The 17,044-nt window shown below is 45.2% G+C and overlaps 1 protein-coding gene across 3 annotated transcripts in view; it reads right to left on the bottom strand.

Moving 5' to 3' along the window:
- Window positions 1–141: 141 nt before the first annotated feature.
- Window positions 142–17,044, bottom strand: part of STAB2 (stabilin 2) — an 87,389-nt gene continuing 70,486 nt past the window's right edge. For all 3 annotated transcript variants that reach the window (XM_082752077.1, XM_082752079.1, XM_082752078.1), the window contains 13 exons: window positions 14,864–14,968; window positions 14,307–14,414; window positions 13,474–13,667; window positions 11,209–11,350; window positions 10,710–10,843; window positions 9,711–9,876; window positions 9,388–9,494; window positions 8,946–9,065; window positions 7,879–8,037; window positions 5,600–5,707; window positions 3,337–3,465; window positions 2,142–2,261; window positions 142–1,490 (listed from right to left, as the gene is read on the bottom strand). In XM_082752077.1, the coding sequence (XP_082608203.1) occupies window positions 1,440–1,490; window positions 2,142–2,261; window positions 3,337–3,465; window positions 5,600–5,707; window positions 7,879–8,037; window positions 8,946–9,065; window positions 9,388–9,494; window positions 9,711–9,876; window positions 10,710–10,843; window positions 11,209–11,350; window positions 13,474–13,667; window positions 14,307–14,414; window positions 14,864–14,968 (1,643 nt within the window). In that variant the 3' untranslated portion in view covers window positions 142–1,439. The remainder of the gene's footprint in view (window positions 1,491–2,141; window positions 2,262–3,336; window positions 3,466–5,599; window positions 5,708–7,878; window positions 8,038–8,945; window positions 9,066–9,387; window positions 9,495–9,710; window positions 9,877–10,709; window positions 10,844–11,208; window positions 11,351–13,473; window positions 13,668–14,306; window positions 14,415–14,863; window positions 14,969–17,044) is intronic.

Genomic DNA, 17,044 nt, shown 5'->3' with positions numbered 1-17,044 from the left:
TCTGGTCCCTATGAGCCTTAATTTTTTGGGTGACATGGGAGAAGGAAAGAACAGGAATGGAATTGTTGCAAAACTGTGGGGAAAGCTCCCCCAAACATGTGTGTATGTAAGGGTGCCTGTCCCTTCTAAAATTTTGTTTTACTGTCTCTAGAGAAAATCAAGAAGGAATGTGTCGGGGCATGAAGAGAGTTAGGGAAATGACTTCCATCTGTGGCTTTCATTCGGTCATATTTACACATTAGATTCCCTTGTCTGTCCTTGATAGTTGCATTGTCAACCCTGGGTTGGCCTGTATACCTTGCTCTGATGTGAGGCATCCTGGGGATGTTCGCAGAGGCGATGGATGCTCTCCTGCAGTGCCATCTTCTCTCCCACTCCCCCATGCAGAAAACACCAGGAGGTATGTTGTAGCTGAGCATTGCTGCTGCCAGCAATAAAATCTTTCTTCTCTTGCTGTTTTGTGGTTTCTAGCAATCAAAGTAGGGTCTGATTGACATTTAATAGTAAGGTGCAGAGAGCTGCTATTGCTGTGCATGGCTTGAAAGGCAACATTAATGTGCTTGGCACAATTGTGGTATGTGTAGATACAGACAGCTTCTGCTCCTTTCAGACCTGGAAATCTGAATGCGGTCATGAAATGGCAAGGTATGTTCATAACTACTTTTTCACAAAAACGTTTCAAGTAAAAATTGAGTAAAAATCCCTATTTTAATTCCATCAACTACCCTATACTTCTTGCTAAAGCTGATACACGTAATATTTCCCTTTGTACAGTGATACGAGATAGAAAGAAAACCCAGGAAAGTAGGACGAAAGACAAAAGCCTTAGGGCGTGCAAGTGGGACAGACAGGAAGCTTGCATTTCCTGCTCTGAAATTCTTATAAGCAAGGATATTAATAAAAAAATCCCCTCAGTTTAAAAATACAGGTTTCATACATGTTCTGTTTTATGCTGGGTGGATGTATTTACAGCCAAGCCAAAACAAAGGCATAGAGCTGGAGTAATAGCAAATTTAGGCTATTTGCCAGGTTAGCAGCCCTGTGTGTTTGAGGGCATTTGACTAAATGACTGTACAGAAGAAGATTTTGGACTAAATTCTGTACAGAAGAATGGAAGTAGTGAAATAGAAAGCTAGTGAAAGTTTTACCCTTGTCATAGAGAAGCGTCTCTGGATGGTTCAAGAATCGAGACTCAGTTTTGCATTTAGCACCCATAGTCGATATTTCTAAGACAGAGGTAACACTTCTGAGGTTGGTCACTTTGCAAACCCTACAGACTGCATGTTAAACAAGGCTGTACTCTTTGATTTGGTTTTTAATTTATAATGAGATTTTATTCCCTGAAAGCTCTAGGTGCTTTTTTTTTTTTTTTTTTTTTTTCCTCCACAGTGAATGCAAAAAGAAGTGTGGTTTATAATTAGTAATGCCAAACTTCCTCTTTAGTTCTGATCATACGGACCACTCATCACAAGCTGCTGGTCATCTGAATCCTGTAGAAGAGAACGAAAAAGAGTTGGACATCGTGCAGCAAATGAACTTCCCTTTTTGGCAATTTGTCCACACAGATGGCACTTTGCACCTGCTACTTTTGCACCAAACAAGTCTCTTTACTGCATGCAAAAAGGTTTACTGTGTTCTTTAAACTCTCTGTGTGTATGCGAGTCTTGCTGAATTGGACCACGGAGGCTCTCTCTACATTCTGGTGTTACTCAGACTTTCCTTCCCTTGTTTCCCTCCCCCTTCCCTCTGCATTTCAGACTGTCAAAGAGTGCTTGCGTGCAACTCAGCTGCGTTTACAGCAAGGAGAAGGAAAGACAAAAGGCTTTTTAAAGTTTTATATAGATGCATCACTGGCATCTAGCAGCATTTGAAGTCCAAGTTAATTCATCTCTCTTTGAAGGTAGACTGCAGCCTCATGAGTCATTACTTGAAATGGAGCTGTAGACCATACCCTTATTTTTGCTTCAAGTGGGCCGACCCCATTTCTAGGTGGGCTGAGGTAAGAAAGTCAGGATCCTGAATGGTATTTCCCCCTCACTTTTTATTTTTCTCCTCTTCCCAAGCGAACATTTTCACTTTATTAAGTCATTTCTTCTTATCATAATCTTAGTTATGTGTCTCAAATCAAAATGCACACTTACTGAGAAAAGATCATACGTAGGTTCTGGTGGACTCAGTGCAGAAGAACTTTCATAGGAGGGGTTGGTGATATTTGAAGGCTGGGACTTGTCCAGTGATGTTACATCAGTGTCATCTTTTGACTACATAAAATCACAAAAACCTGCTTAAAATCCATCCTTCTCATTTCATGCATTAAGTGGGGCACTTAGGTTTCCCCACTGACTAACACAGTGTTCTGAATGAGCTTGCTAAATTTGTGCCTCTAGACATGAACTCTATTTTGGGTGACTGTAGTATCTTGTATCACTTACCACTGATATCTTTTCCTCCCTTCCTTTTAATAACAGCAAGGAATGGGAGAAGTAGTACTGCACTGGCATTGTGCCTACCATCAAAGGGACATGGCTGAGTGCTCTCATTGCTACCACGTAGAACTACAAGCATTTCCCCTGGCTTATGGCTCCCTTTTTGTTTCTAAAGACAACTCATATTGTACAGAAGCTAGAATAGGAGGAGGTTTCTGGTTCCTTCCAGGTAGACTTTCGTTTGGGTGGATTCAGGTGTATGTTGTTATGCTATCATCCTTCTCTTCTCTGAGTAGCTTGGCTGTTGGTGCCTGGTTTTCATTGTCATGATACTGTGTGAGGCTAGGTTAGTTGAGAGAAAGTCAGCATGAGAATTCATCAGTATAAAAATTTGTACTTCTCAATCCTGATAAGCACTTCAATTTGCTTGTCTTTAAATCCAGCCTTTTTCCTATCAAATGTTTCAACCTCCAGAACTGTAAAGCTATTAGCAGTGCCACGGAGGGGAAGGGAAGAGAATAGAACAAGTTCACTTGTTCAAGTGGTTGAAAGTTGTCTGCTTCCTTAAAGCTGACCTAAAGCTGACCAGATTTCTGCTCTGATGCTGTTCAGATGTAAGCTTTTGGCCAGTCCTTGGTGTTCAAAGTGTCAGTGAGAGCTGGATCCCTGGTAGGACACCCCAGAGGGGTGCAGCAGGCAAAAGTTGAGCTAGTGCCCAAGGCAGATGTGTAAGCCTTCCCCACCTTCTCCATGTGTTAGTCTGAACAGTTCAAGCATGAGTGAAAAAAACGTGATCTAGAATGCATCTAGCTTAATGAAGCACAAGGAGAAATGGGAGTCCATGACTGGAAAGTGAGGTGGGTGTGGAGAAGTGCTGGCTCCCTGCTTTGCACCCCTTTCTGCCTCTTACCTTGAAGTGCTGGAAGCCTGTGTTTTTCCTTCTGAATCTGAGGTACGAGTATCCAATAAAGGCCATGACTCCAATAACCAGGCATATGCCAAAGAATATCCCTGTTCCAGTAGTGGCATGGAGAGGAACCTGGAAGCACAGAAAGAGGGTGAGCTATGGGGTGGTCACCTTCCAGCACCCAGCACATGCAGCATCTCCTTGAGCTATACCTTAGTTCACAAACTGCTTTTGCAGTAGTCTCCTGGTACGTAATTCCCTGAGACAGTTTAATACGGCCTTCTGATAATTGCAAACTAGCTCTTCTTAGCTACTCTACACTGGACATTGGCTCCTGCGCAGCTTCATCTTTTTTATGTTTTTGAATATACAGGGCATGTCTAAGTCATCTTTTTCTAGTCACGGTTTTCAAAGTAGCCACAGAAACTCAAACCACACCAGCCTGCAGAGAAGTGTGTACCAAAGTCCCTTAGGTAGCTTTCAAAACTTGTAGTGTAAACCCTAAAGGTCTCTATGAGTTCAGGCTCATTCTCCACTGCTTTGTGTGGGCAGATAGACAACCCTCTGAGCCATGCTTACCAGGGCTCAAATCAAACTGCTCCAAGATGTTCACTGCCTTTAACTTGAGATCATTCTTCAGTCAAGCACGTAAAATGCCAATTCAAGTAGCTCTTTGCATGTTCCAGGATAGAGTCTATGTTCCTACATAACTTAATAAATACCTAGGTGAAAAGCTGAAGGAAATTCACGTGTCCTTTGGATTTAGTCTAAATGGGAAAAATACCTCCACAGTAGCGCTTTGGTTTGCCTTCTGCAGCTCTGTGGCTTGAAATAGCCCTGATATAAAGGGGACGGGCAGAGTTGGGGTGATGATAATTTTGCCTGAGAGATCGCAGGGCATTTGGAATGTGATCTCCCTGCTCTTTGCTGGCAATCCTGGAAGTGAAGAGGGGTCTGCAGTGGGGAAGAGATTCATAGGTAGTTACTCTGGCTCTTCCAAGTGATTCCTTAGCTCTTTGTCCCCCTGCTTAGAAAACTGATTACTAAACTTCCCCTGGCAAAAAGTAATCACATTATTGTCATAACTGATACACCCTCTTCATTTCTTTTTTAGAAAACAAAGTAATTTACATGGTGCAGCTGAACAGCTAAATATTAGAAAATGTTTAGTTGCCCTCTAGCATGTGAAAGGAGTTATAAACAATGCAATATCGTGTTGCTATGGACTGACAGAAATTGCCTATTATTTTGAATCAGGAGATAGGGATTCTCTGAACAAACTGGAAGTGAGAAATAGGGTATGAATAGAATTAACTTCATGGACTGAAGAGGCGGCCAGTTAGTCACTGCCTAAATCAGAGCTAGGATAGACATGCCAGAAATGTGAGTGAGACCCCTCCAGCACATGGAGAGAGGGACCAGAATGGATTACCCTGATTCAACAGAAATCCTTTTTGTTAAGGCAAATATCTTGTGGCAAGAAAAAAAAAGAGCTGCAGATGCTCGCTGTGCACTTTTCCCAAGGGTGACAGGTCTCACTTCTGTCAGACATACAGGTTGCATTGTGGGTGGAGGAAATGTTCATTTCCCTTTCATACAAAGCAGCACACTTTGCTGGTGTGAAATAGAGAATTGTGTTCCTACATCCCCAGGACAGGGCCCTGTACCACTGTAATGTCAGCCTGAACCAATGCAGCAGCTAGCTTGAATTGCCTGCTCTCAAAGGACAGCATCCCTTTGCATCCCTCTCTGTACTGTTATTTTGCCATGCACTGTTATTTTATTATTATTATTTATTTTTTAATGTTTTTGTTTGTTTGTGTTTTGTCTGGTCTTTTTAGGGGGTGAGATGAGTGGATAACTAGAGACATGACAGGAATTCATGCATGAAAAAAAATAAAATCAGAGTTTTCAAAGCATCTTGTTGTTTTGGACAGGAATGAGTGCAAAGCTAAGAGTCAAATGTTTTCCTTAGAAGCTTGAAAGTGTTTTCAGAACAACTCAGATGGAGTTTTATAAAACCTTGGATGATTGGGAAGCTAGTCCTAGTGATTCAAGTGAAGAAAAAATAAATGATGGGAAGAACAAGCTTCACTAGCACCTCACTTTCACTTTCTAAATTTCTTTCAAATCTTTCAAAGTATCCCTCTAGACTGAAACTGTATATATGGGAGGGAAACTGGGAATATATGAATGTCAGTGGCGAGTTTGGTATGACATAAGCCACAGCCACCTACCACCACCCAACAAGTCACCATGTACTTACAGGTGCTGGCGGAGCCTTCAAAGGCTCTGAAATGACGTGGATTATCCCATTGGAAGCGATTATATCCCACTCCACAATAGCGCTTCCATCCACATATCTGATCTCATTCTGCAAGGACAGAGAACAATGAGAGCTGAGCTTTACCCTCCTGCCTCTGGGGCTGAAACAAAGCTTGAGCTTATTTCCCCACATCAGCTATTGACATACTGAGAAAAATTTCTGGTGGGCTTCCACGTCTGCCTCACTGGATGCCAGCCTAAGATGGTCCCAGGCTTGTAATGGTTCTTCTGTGCACGAAGTCACTATCATCCTTACTTGTATATTGACCTTGTCTGTCCTTCCTTCCTTCCTTCTCTCTTTCTTTCATTTTTCTTTAATTTATTTTTTTGGTGATGTTTGTACAGGTGGCAAGATTAGGAGCATTGTTACTCATGTAGAGGCAGGAGAAGTGCCCAGCTGCCTGCTTGTGTTACAGCTGCCTTCTGTGCTGAGGATGCCTTGGCACAGAGGTTGCTGATTTGGGAACTGGGCCAGCACTGACTAGAAACTGCAGCCCACAGTTTATTTGGTGGCCTAGCATGGGGGAGCAGGACTTTGGTTCTGTTCCACAGCTCACTAGGATGTGAGAAGGGGCCTGCTCAGGTCCTCTGGGGAGGACGAAAAGCTACAGGTTTCCAAACAACTTTAGAGGGCAGGAGAAAGGTTTGTGTTAATGGCTCAGAGTCTCCCCTTGGCAGCTTTGGAAGACATTAGGTAAAGGAGCACCAGGGATTTTTTAAGGAGAAACTCTTCTAACTCTAGTACCAAATCAAAATGATCTGAAAGAGCTCCTAGCATGTTAAAGAGGGACACAGAGGTGGGGTTAGTCTTGTGCTGGTGCACGTGATCTCTCATGAGAGTGTACTTCATTAATGTGATTACTGGGTTGGCAGTGTAAGTTGATCTTAAATATAAATGAAGTGCATGATAATTCTCATGCTAAAGGAGTGTTTTATTTGTTTATTTTTATTTTTGATTTTATTTTTTCCCCCAAACAAGGGGAAGGAGAAAAGGAAGAAGCCTGTAAATCTGTCATATGTGCACCTCTTTCTACAGCACCTCCTTCCTTATTGTTGGTGTCCGTGTAAATCCCCACCCCAGATGCAATGATGGGTACTCAGCAGTCCTTGGGTCAAGTGCCATCCTCTAGAGCACATGCTGACTGCAAGCCCACAAGAAGCAGCGCTACTTAATTTCTTACTCAGCTCTGCAACAGCACCCACAGCAGAGTCTCAGCCTCAGTCTGAAGGGGCTGCTCTTACAGAGGTCATTTGCTTGGGCAGTGAATATTTTCTTAATAATAATTTTTAAGAAAGTGAAAAGTTGGGTGTGTGTTCAAAGGATCACAGAATCATTAAGGTTGGAAAAGCCCTCCAAGATCATCTGGTCCAACCATCCCCCTACCACCCATGTCACCCACTAACCCATGTCCCCCAGCACCACGTCCAACCTTTCCTCGAACACCCCAGGGATGGTGACTCCACCACCACCCTGGGCAACCTGTTCCAATGCCTGACTGCTCTTTCTGAGAAGAAATGTCTCCTAATTTCCAACCTGAACCTCCCCTGGTGCAACTTGAGGCCATCCCCACTAATCCTATTGCTCTTTGTGAGAGGAGGCCGACCACCAGCTCTCCACACCTTCCTTTCAGGTAGTTGTAGAGAGCAATAAGGTCTCCCCTGAGCCTCCTCTTCTCCAAAGTAAGCAACCCCAGCTCACTCAGCACATGAGACATCAAAGGATACTTTCCATTTACAAAAAGGATGTAGATTTTTCCTTTTTTTTTTTTTTTTTTTTTTTGTTAAAAAAGAAATAGCAATGAAATAGCTTTGTCTGCTTTTTCTCTGAGTAAGGCCATGCTGGGGTCTTCTCCCTCTAGCAGAAAGTTAGAAAGAAATTTTACAAATGCCAACACCTTTCTGTAATGATAAGCTGCTGCTCCCATCTCTCCTATTATCACACTGCCCTCTCCATTAACCCTGCCCATCTGAGAGAAGGGTTGACTCAAACCTGTATCCTGTGCTGTGACTCCTGCAGGCTGCCTGAGCAATTTCCTTCCAGTTGTACAGGTTGGAGCTTGGCTGCTTGCAAACATGTAAGTTTGCAGTTTGATGGCTGCTATCAGAAGTCCCAGCTCCTGCCTGCCCCAGGAGTACTCCCCAGATCAATGCATCACCTGATTAGAGGGTGCAGGATGAGAGGGAAAAAGCATGAAGATGGGAGATTTATTAAAAAGGTACCTGTTCAGTGGTGGAAGCTGGATACTCCTGGCTCCTGGTGTTTGTAATTAGGAGTTTTTCCCCAGCACGGGTCAGAAGAGTGGTTCCATTGGTCAAGTCATCATAAAACATGATGGTGGCATTAGATAAATGATACTCAATGTCTCGCCCAGTAAGTGTCTAAAAGTAAAAGAGAAATGCAAGAAACACGAATCAATCTATTTAATCCACTGGATTTACTCCCATGCTTATGATCCTTTTTCTCTGTTGCTATTAATGCTGCAGCAAGTGCAATATGGGACAGAGACTATTGGGAAACCTGTAAGTGAACAGTGGGATGGATCCTCTGGCCCTGCTGATGTCTGACCACCACCTACAGGAGGCAACACCTTGGTTCTACTAGCACAAAAGCTTTTACTCTTCTGCGTGATGACCTGAAGCGATGAGCCTCGGAGATGCTTAAAATAGCTTGAAGATGTAAGGCAGAGCATAAACCCATATGAAATGAAATCACTTGTGTGATTCTTTTAACAAATTCACAGCCTTCCACCTGCCTGGCTTATCACTCTGTGACAGCTGGAGAAGTCTTGGCCTCATCCCCCCATGACTGGAGTTGTACCTCAGGTATTGGAGGCAATGTTTGATTGAAGGAAATTAAAAAGGACAAGCATAGAGATGAAACCAGGAGCAGCTTCCTTTAATGCATTTGTGAGAAATCCCAAAGCTGTGCACTGTTTTCAAATAACTATTTTCAAATAACTGTGCTTAATATTAATAAGTCAGGGGAGACTTCATCTCAGACAGACACCTTTACAGATGGGTAATTAAGATCCCTGATGGAAAATTCTCTGTGGTGACGCAAACATGCCCAGAAACCTTGTACTCCTGACTGCAGAAGAGAAGCAGAGATGGTGAACTCACCTCTTCTAGAAGCAAAGTTTAAGCTATACGGGTTTACATGGAAGTCATGTCATGTTATTATTATTTTTTAAAATTGAGATTGCATTGGGATGCAGAAACCCATAAGGGTGTCTGTTCAACAAGTGTTAGTAAAATGAAGAAGTTAAAAGAAACAAACCAACCCTTACCTGATTTTCCCTTAGTCCGCTATCATTTGGAGCGAAGAGCGTGGCGTGCACTGACAGGTCTGTGAGGTACCGCAGGAACGCTTTCCCCCTCCTAGAGCTGTTGGAGTAAGCCATGATTTTCTAGGCAGAAACAAAACCCAGCTTTAGTAGAAGGCAATCTTGAGCTCCTGTGCACATCAGCAGCAGTGCACAGGATCCTTCCTAACCTCCAGCTGCAGAAGCATTTAATTTCAAATGCATTTTAGAAACCCAAAACTTGGAACAAGAAATTAAGACATGGCGACTACTCCCTGACTTAGCAGGTGTGGATTTAGACCGCTCCACCCCACTTTGCTTGCTGTAACCTGCATTTTCTGTGCACTACAGTGAAGCCAATGCTGAGACAACCTAGTTACCCGCTCTGCTCACCCCACCGGAGCCGCATGCCTGCTGCAGGCCGTACCGACAAGAAGTTTGTCAGCGTTGGGAAGGACATCAGCACTTGCAGCAAGTTCCCGCTGCAGGACAAGCCGTCCCCCACGTAGCCTGGCTTGCAGGTGCAGTTCACCTCTGAAAGGCACAAACACAGAGAGCCATGTGGGCCAGCAACCTTTTCTAGGTGCCCTGTGCCTGAAAATTGACTTGTTTAGCAACAGAATATTATTTTTCTAATTAAAAAGAGAGAATCTCTTGCAGGGTTATCTAGCAGGCTGTGGCTGACCAAGGGTACCAAAACTGTTGCTGCTGCTCCCCTTTGCAGAGTGATGCTGAGAAGGGCACTCTCACCTTTCTCCCTGTAGCAGAAGACATCCCAGGTTTCGCTCAGGTTGACTCTCCTCCCATAGTCCACGATGCCAACGTACCCAGCGCCGCAGTTTGGGGAGGAGAAGGCAGTGGGATACCCCACCCGTTCGTTGTCCAACCAGCCAGCAGCACACAGGTGGTACTTTGCCTGCAGCCGACACAGCCAAAAGGGAGAAAGGAAGAATTGGGTGGTGGGTCCAGGCACTTCCAGTGGATAAGGAAAGCCCCCTGGGGTGCTCCAGCAGCACCCAACCTCCCAGCCTGCTTTTTGGGAATCTGAGTAAGTTCTCTGTCTGCAGGCTGCCCAGCTTCTTTTGCTCCCAAGACTTCCAGCCTTCTGCTGCTGCAGAAGGAGGCTGGCTGTGGCCTCTCTAAATGGTGAGCATCTCCCTCCCTCCCTCCCTCCCTCCCTTCCTTCCTTCCTTCCTTCCTTCCTTCCTTCCTTCTTTCCTTCTTTCCTTCCTTTGAGGGGAAGGAGCCAGAAAGGCACAGTCAATCTGACTCACCCTTCTGAAAATAAATGTTACAAGCCCAAGGTGTGATGCTCATCCCACTGACATCAACCAAAAGACAATAATGTGGGAATAGCTCTGTTACGTTAACAGCAGGTGGAGAAAAGATTCCCAGAAAAACAAGCAAACAAATAAATAAATAAATGAAAAATCACAGCACAAGTCTGCAGTGTACATTTCTTTAAGAAGACCTAATAATTAAAACCCTCATGAAACACTGACTTCACCATCTGGACAATTAGAAACAAGAATCTGGCAACTGAATTGCTTTCAGTGTCATACGGGCTGGCATGAACACACTAACCAGTCCAAAAACTGCTCCCAGCCAAACATATCCTGGCATGGGGAGGAGAAATAGGAGAGAAAAAGATGCTTATAAGCATCGAGCAGCCCCTTTGCTCCTCCCTCTCTGTTTATGCTGTGGCTATGTCCATGGCAGGGATCTCCTCCCACACTGAGACTGCGTCACCTTCTGCGCATACAGCAGCTGGTTATAGGTCGCGATGGTGGCTGACTCATTGGCGCAGGCCTCCTTTGCCTTCTCGTAAGTCATTTTGTACTGCCCTTGTGGGGACCGCAAATGGAAAACTCCAACGGTGGTATCTGTAAAGAGAGAGAGGAGCCAACATTTCCTGGTGGGGCTTCCATTTCTGGATCAAAAGTCAACTGCGCATTAGGGAATACCTGTGACTTTTATGCAATGTAGTTAGGACAGACCGGGGGGTCATGGGTGATATTTCTATCTAGAATGCCTTCATCTACTGCTTCATAAATCCAGAATTGTGAAGTATTTATGCACATGTTCTAAGCTGAATCACGCTTACATCTCATTGTTTCCAGGGGACATGGGTAGAGGACTGAGAAGGCTTCTAGACACAAGGATCCTGGCCAGACCCACTGACACTGGCACAGTGGCACAGGGACGAGGATGTCCCTTTCCCATGGCATGCACTGTGTGCCATCCTCACCTTGGAAGTGGAGATCAGCACAGTCCGCATCAGGGTGGCACTGCCCATTGTCTTGCAAGCAGCGGTTGAGAGGAAGCTGCATCACCGAACAGTTCAGCCCATCGCCGATGTAGTTATTTTTACAGTCGCACTTGCGTTTGTCCTGGTAGGAGAGAGAATGAAGAAGGCCAAGCCAAGTATTTAACTGACATAAAAGTGGTACTTCAAGTGACGTTCTGAACTGCTGGAAAAATGTCACTTGGTGTCACCAGCAATAGGCAAGCAGAAAAGTTGCTACTAACAGCCATGGTTCAACAGCCTGCAAACTGTCACACTGACATTTGCTCCTTTAAGCGAAACATTTATGCATGTACTTAGGAGCTTTGCTAAATTAATGCCAAGGCATAATTCCATCCACAAAGCTAAGAACACATCAGAGAATTATACAACATGGAATTAACAAAAACGGATGACACACCAATCAAAATGATATTTAAATGTCTGGGCATGGAAGCATGAAAGGAGTTTAGCAGTCCACTGACTGTAATACATGGAGAACTATAAGCCAAGCAGGATTTGGTGACACCCAGGGGCTGTGGTGGTTAACAGCTGGAACAGATTAGCAGCAAGGCTTTTCTAGAGAGTTCCTGGAAGACGCATCAGGCAAACCACCAAAACAGAACGGACAGATGATCCCAAAAGCACCAAGAAAAATGCTGGATCAAATCACTGCCACAAGTTTTCCTGAACAACGTTGACCTTGCATACCAAGAAGACTGTGTCATGTGGCTGCAATTGCTATCTAAGCTGCGTCTGGTCAACCAAGTGATGTTACCCTCCCAGCTGTTCCTAGGTTTAGCAATCAAAATGCATACAATTTAATGCTACCAAACTCCTATTGCAAACAGGGATAGCCAATTAGGGAGAGCTAAAAAGAGAACAGAAAAATTGCACATGCAAAATGTCACATTTGCTGTTGTAGTGGGTTTACGTGGCAAGGTTTTGGTAGCAGGGGGCCATAGGTGTGGCTTCTGTGAGAAGAATCTAGAAGCTGCCCCGTGTTAGGTAAGGGCCCTACTGCTGGTCAGGGCTGAACCAGTAAGTGATGTTGTTTGTGCCTCTGTGAGAACATATTTAAGAAAGGGAAACAAACAAACAAACAAAAAACAACAAAACACCATGCCACACAGCAGCTGGGAGACTGAGAGGAGTGAGGAACAGCCTTGCAGGTGCCAAGGTCAGTGCAGATGGAGGGGCAGGGGTGCTCCAGGCGCTGGAGCAGAAGTCCCCTATGGCCTGTGGTTAGGACCATGGTGAAGCAGGCTGTCCCCCTGCAGCCCATGGGGTACCACGGTGGAGCAGGGTTCCACGCTGCAGCCCGTGAAGGAGACCACGGTGGAGCAGGTGGCCCTGCACTGTTGGAGGCTGCCGCCTGTGGAGTACCCCTGCTGGAGCAGGCCCTGGGCTGGAGCTGCAGCCCGTGGAGAGGAGACCACTCAGGAGCAGGGGGTCTGGGGGGAGCTGCCGCCCACCCGTGGGGTACCCGTGCTGGAGCAGTTTGCTCCTGATGGATGGACCCTGTGGTACGGACCCGTATCTGGAGCAGTTCTTGAGGAGCTGCTGCCTGTGGGAAGCCCATGCTGGATCAGTTCGGCAAGGACTGCATCCCATGGGAGAGAGCCCATGACACAGGGGACGAGAGAGACCCTGAAGCAGTGGTGGAGACAAAGTGCTACAGACTGACTGCAGCCCCCCTTCCCTCGCTCCCCTGTGCCACTCGGGGGGAGGAGGTAGAAGAGGGTGGATGGGGGGAAGTGTTTTTGGTTTCTTTCCTTTGTTTCTCACGTTTCTAGCTTGTTAATAATAGGCAATAAATCTTACTATCTCCCTATGCTGAGTCTGTTTTGCCCATCACAATAATTGTTGAGTGATCTCCCCTTCCTTATCTCAAACCTTGAGCCCTTTGCATCATATTTTCTCCCCCTTTCCCTTTGAGGAGGGGGAGTGAGAGAGTGGCTGTGGTGGAACTCGGCTGCCCACCCAAGTAAAACCACCACAGCTGCAGTACCTCTTTCCTTAGAGCAAAGGTCTCAAATCCTTTCTCACTCCTCAGCTGAAATGATCCCAAGCTGATGTGGAAAGTAGGCTGGAGTTATCTAAAGACTGTTTTGGAAAACAGGGGGCTTTGAGAGGCACAGAGTATGGTGCCGCTGGGAAAAAGACTTCTGTTGGCACCAGTAAGAAGTGCCCCAGACTTCCTGTGGAAACTAAAATTATTCAACTTACAGGTCCTGTGACGGTGCAAATGGCATGTTCATGGCAGCCTCCGTTGAACCCGTCAGCACAAGGGTTTATAGGAAGGCATGTAAATCCATCTCCTTTGTATCCCTTCTGACAGCTGCAGAAGACCTTCACCCCAAGCTGTGTGCATTCGGCTGCCTTGTGGCACCCACCGTTGTTTTGTTTGCAAAGGTCGTCAGCTGTGCAGAGAAAAGAAAGTGCATCAGTGAATTCTTCTTTTAAAGAGGATGTTCTTCACAAAGACAAAACACCTCCAATTTTTTAAGGTATGCTAAAAACACTAGAACACCTGTTTGGGTAAAAATACTGTTTGAGTGTCCTGAGGCACTCCTGAACTTGTGCAATTTCTATCCCTGTGGGTTTTGAAGACCTCGTCAGATGTCCTTGCTTTAGGAGAAATGGTATCAAAACCCAGAGATTCTGCTCTGCCCCATGGCAGTTTGAGAGACCTGTCTGCTCTGCTCTGCTCTGGCCAGGGTGACTTTGAGAATGTGAGACACATGTCTTAGAGGTTACTGTTTCTGCAGTGATGCTACGTAGGAACTGCATTGCCTGAAGTCAGAAAAGACAATCCTATAAGTGCAATACTGCTGAAAACCCTACTGTTTCCAAAACATGACTGAAGCACGGTTCTTGCTCATACTCGGGCTTGGTAAAGCCTGCTGCAATCAGCCACCTGCCTCTGAAAGCACTGATGTGTACATCTTCTGAATTTGTTACAGCATTTAAGAAGTTTTTCAGCTTGATAGCCACCAACATTTCCTGGTGGATCGTAAACCCACATTTTGTAGCAGCCATGAATGTGAGAGGGAGCTCACCTATGCATGTGATCCCATCTCCATTGTAAAGTGGCTTGCATTGGCATGTGTTGTTCTCCATGCAGACAGCATTGGCGGAGCAGCTTGGGGAACACACTGGCAGCAGAGCTGTGAGGAAGACAAAACAGCAGAGACGAAAATGGTATTTATATAGCAATGCCCTTGTTTCAGAACAATGCCCAATGCCCTTGGGCAGAAAGGAAAGCCCTCGCAGCAGTCTTGCTAACTAGACATTGTAAATATTTTTTATGACTGCTTAGCACTTGGATAATACCTTCCCTCACATAGCCCCAAGCACCTCCACAGGGGAGCCAAGTGCTCATATTCCTATTTCATGCAAGGCAGGGATGTGAAGAGGCTTGTTCACAGTCTAGAGCAGTTATGTACACAGCCTCTGTCTGTAAATCAGTGCTCTTGGGAGCTCCCTTAGCCTCCACTGACAGCTTCTGATATTATTAGCACTTTCTATTTCTCCTCTATGCAACCCCCCTGTTGACTTGTGAGTGCTGTCAACCCAGAGCTCCACGTGACAGGGTCCATGGAGGTGAGGCAGAGACCTAGCTTGGTTTCACACAGCCGGCCAGTCCATCCTGTTTCACAGAAACATCGTCCTGTTCCTGAATATCCTTCCTCACATTGCCCGTTGTTCTTGCATTCGCAGACTGAAAAAGAAATGCAGAAAGATCATTTATAAAGTTGCCATTGGGAGAGGAGAAAATAATTCCCTAGAGAAGCATCCCCTAGACTGTCAGTTCAGATACAGTATTATCTGGTAATAATTTAGCTAAGTCTAACCTCACTGTTTTTCACCATGAGGCCAGGCATGCATCCCCCTGTGATCATCCCCCTGTACTCAGCTCTGGTGAGGCCACACCTCAAATAGTGTGTTCAGCTTTGGGCCCCTCACTACAGGAAGGACTTTGAGGCCCTGGAACACATCCAGTGAAGAGCTACAAAGCTGGTGAAGGTGCCAGGAACACAAGTCCTGTGAGGGATCTGGGGTTGTTTAGTCTGGAGAAGAGGAAGCTCAAGGGAGACCTTACTGCTCTGTACAACTGCCTGAAAGGAAGGTGTGTGGAGCTGGCGGTCGGCCTCTTCTCACAGGTGATAGAACTAGAGGGAATGGCCTCAAGTTGCACCAGGGGAGGTTAAGGTTAGAAATTAGGAGATATTTCTTCTCAGAAAGAGCAGTCAGGCATTGGAACGGGTTGCCCAGGGAGGTGGTGGAGTCACCGTCCTTGGGGGTGTTCAAGGGAAGGTTGGACGTGGTGCTGGGGGACATGGTTTAGTGGGTGATATTGGTGGTCGTGGTGGGATGTTGGTGGGACCGGATGATCTCAGAGGTCTTTTCCAACCTTATTGATTCTATGCTATGCTATGCTGTTCTATTCTACCTACCCTGAACTACATTTTCTGAACTTAGAGCTGATTCCTGCTTTGGGCAGGGACTGGACTGGAGAGCTTCTGCCATCCCTTGCAACCTGAATTATCCTGTGATCTTACGATTTTATAATTGGCATTAGTTCAATGTGACTCAGATTATGAGTATTGAACTGCACAGTGATAGGAGTAGCAAACCTCATAAAGAACCAGGAAGGAGTTAATGGTTGAGATGAAGACCCAGCTTGATCCTGTCCTAACATGCAACACCTGCTAGTTGTGGGGAAGCCTTTTAGCCAGAGGTGTGTGGGAAGAGAGAAAGTCTGTCTGATTAAGGAAGCCAAATAATGAGGTTAGTGAACTTTGCTGTATAGATAAGTTATCTGTAATGTGTTCTTTAGGTTTTATACATTTTTATGACTTAAAGCTTCTGCATTCCCTTTGTTCCTTTCCCATGTGGGGCGTTACCCTTTGTGCCGTATAGCTGAAGCATGAGGGGTTACTTTAATCTATGGGTGATGTCTTTCCCCCACTCTTTTGGTGCTGTAATAACTTTCATGCTGAGTCCCTCTTGAAGAATTATTAATAACTCTCTGTTTTATAATATAATGAAGTGTCATCCTTTCTTGCCTCATCTCTCTTCCTCAAATGTTCTTATTTAATGAGTATAATGATGTGGGATTTGGTGAAATTCTTGTTCTGTGAAAACTTGGTCCTGCTCAAAAGGATTTTCATGCTCTGACTTTCTTTTAGTCCATTTACCTAGTTTTTGGTTGGTGTAAGTATGCATTAAAAAGAAGGGGCTGTAAGACTTTTTTGTTCTTGTTAGTTTGAAACTGGTCATGGTATCTATCAACTTAAATGGAATTTATGCTGTGGTGTCCTATAAAATGGAAAAATTGGAGATAAACTTAGTCCTGAGCATTGGTATCCAAGCCTGATACCTTGCTCTCAACCTAAAGGTATCTAGCCTCTAACACCCCAGCCCTATGCATTTCATGAGCACTACAGATGTACACAGTTACGATGGAAGTGTTAATATGGTAGCTTCCCCTCTGAAGGTATTATGTTGAGAAAACATTTGAGTTCAAAGGATGATGTTGATCCTGGTTCCACCTCAGCTATGTTTAAGACCACAGCAAAGTGGATTATGTGAGCAGTTTCTTGGCTGCTGTCCCTCTACAAAAACTACCTTCATCTCAGTGCCCTTAATGTTCTCTTTTGCAAAAGTAGTGCAGGGCCTTGGCCTCCTGCAATCCTCAGGGAGCTGTATTGCTAAAATGCTGACCTGCCCTTTATGGGGATACGAAAGAAGGCTGTGCTGTAGTTGAAAATGCTTGGTAGCCCTGGCTGTGCCT

The sequence above is a fragment of the Aythya marila genome, assembly GCF_965140915.1.
Source record: "Aythya marila genome assembly, chromosome: 1".
In the NCBI taxonomy this organism is placed as follows: domain Eukaryota; kingdom Metazoa; phylum Chordata; class Aves; order Anseriformes; family Anatidae; genus Aythya; species Aythya marila.
This window is presented reverse-complemented; position numbering and strand designations above follow the sequence as displayed.